We start from the raw sequence: 2126 nt of genomic DNA on the forward strand, positions 1-2126 counted from the left end.
GCCATCCACCTCTCTGGGCAACCTGGGCCAGTGCTTCACCACCTCAGCGTAAAAAATGTCTTCCTTAGATCTAGTCTTAAATCTACCCCCCCTAGTTTAAAGCCATTCCCCCTTGTCCTGTCGCAACAGGCCCTGCTAAAAAGGTTGCCACCATCTTTTGCTGCGAGCGCACATTGCTGGCTCATGTCCAGCTTTTCATCCCCCAGTACCCCCAAGTCCTTCTCGGCAGGGCTGCTCTCGATCCCTTCATCCCCCAGCCTGTGTTGAGACCAGGGGTTGCCCTGACCCAGGTGCAGGACCTTGCACTTGGCCTTGTTGAACCTCATGAGGTTCACACCATGAGAGGCCGTGAATCACCCTTCATTCATTATAAGGCATGGCAGTACATTTAACAGATACTATCAACTCCTGCGAAATCACTCAGCTTTATGAGTATTCACTGGTCATAAAGATATTGATATCTGTCTGACTTTTTCCAGTTAGAGTATTCCAAGTGGTATGACTTGAGATTTCGATATACTAGTTTTAGTACATTGTTATCAGAACCCTTTTTCCTCTATTAGCCTTAATAATTTGCTCGCTTAATTTCTGGTATCAGTAGTGTAATTGTAGCTCAGAATTTATATTGTGATATTAATATGCTTTATGCTTAAGGTTACTTTAATAACAGCCTGATTTATAAGTGTTCTCTAAATAGATTTATGAACATACTTACGACTGTTCTTAGGGTCGGGTTTTCACAGGTGTGTTTTTCATCAAGGTAAATCAGATGAGTTCTCAAGGTTTTGTATAGTCCCAATTTTTATAGTTTTCTGATAATTACATATTAAAAAGTATTCTTGAGGCTTCAGGCATATTTTATGTGTTCTTAAATAAGTGAATTGCGAAACCAGAAGTGAAAATGAATAGTAAACTTAACGTGCTTCTCCTTACATGTGCCATCTTCCAAGTTTTCATGCCAAAAGCCGTTTAAAGTTGGATTACCTTGGCCTTTGGTGATGTTGTTTCAGGTTTTACAGTAATATGTTTGTTGAATTAAACTACAAATTAGGAAGAGATCAATAAAATTAAAACATACAGACTTGTTCTATTGAAACTATTCTGTTCTCAGAATCGTAATACTTCATCCAGACTCGCTGGATTTTATAATAAAAGTCTGGTGATAAACTTCATATTTCACTGAATGGAAGACTCCGTAATTATATTGATGAATACTGGCATGTCCATCACGTGGGTTTTTTCTTTTCTCCTCTTTTTTTCTTTTTACAAAGTTCAGTTAATGCTGGAAACTGATAGAATTTCTTTTTTCTTTTCAGAGTATAACAGATCTCAAGGCAGAATCAGAACAAGAAAGTTCCCAACTGATCTGAAAGCTGTAAATATATTTTCTACTCATTACTTGCTGATCCTGAAGTGTAATGTCTTAATTTATGTATTTTATATAGAGAGCTGATTTACATACCTGTTGTTTCAGTTTCTGTGCTTTCTGGGTGTTTGTATAAAGTCTGTTAATTCTGGCATGTGATGCTTCCTTTTTGTTCTTAAACCACTGTAGCTAGCATGGCTGACTCGGAGGAAGAAAACTGCAATTGAAATGAAAGCAGTAAATATATTTTCTACTTATTGCCCATTGATTCTTGAAGTGTAACAATGTAATAATTATATCTATAGTTAATGTGTCAAGATTATTTTGGAGTAGAGGCTACAATATGATAATTTGAGTCAATATTAAAAGAATAAAAGATCATTGAAAAAGGATTTTCCAAGAATTTGAATGGTTTCTGATAGAAAGAATGAATGCTCTATAGATTAGAAGATGGAGAGAGAGTTCTGCACATCAAACTAGATGCAAAAATCAAATCAGATTTTCCAATTTATCTGGAAGAGATAAACTGAACTCTGTGTGACTGAGTAGACAGATGTACTAAAGGATCTTGTCTGTCTTAGAAATCATGAGGTGCTTTTTGTAACACCAGGTGTTTGCTCTAGGCTTTATAATAACCTGATACTAGGTGAGCTGCAAGTGTCTGCATATCAGTTTTGATTAGTCAAGTCTTAAAATAATCTTTCCTGCATTTGTCTTGAATTTGCAAATCAATAAATTACATTTTTGTTGTCTTTACTAA

General features: G+C 36.2%; 1 protein-coding gene across 1 annotated transcript in view; it reads left to right on the forward strand.

The window, feature by feature from the left end:
• Positions 1-1370, forward strand: part of DYDC1 (DPY30 domain containing 1) — a 5743-nt gene extending 4373 nt beyond the window's left edge. Inside the window, exon 5 of the mRNA XM_009278821.1 lies at positions 1317-1370. Within this exon, the coding sequence (XP_009277096.1) occupies positions 1317-1370 (54 nt within the window). The remainder of the gene's footprint in view (positions 1-1316) is intronic.
• The last annotated feature ends 756 nt before the right edge of the window (positions 1371-2126 follow it).

Source organism: Aptenodytes forsteri, unplaced genomic scaffold, assembly GCF_000699145.1.
Source record: "Aptenodytes forsteri isolate BGI_AS27 unplaced genomic scaffold, ASM69914v1 Scaffold226, whole genome shotgun sequence".
NCBI lineage: Eukaryota > Metazoa > Chordata > Aves > Sphenisciformes > Spheniscidae > Aptenodytes > Aptenodytes forsteri.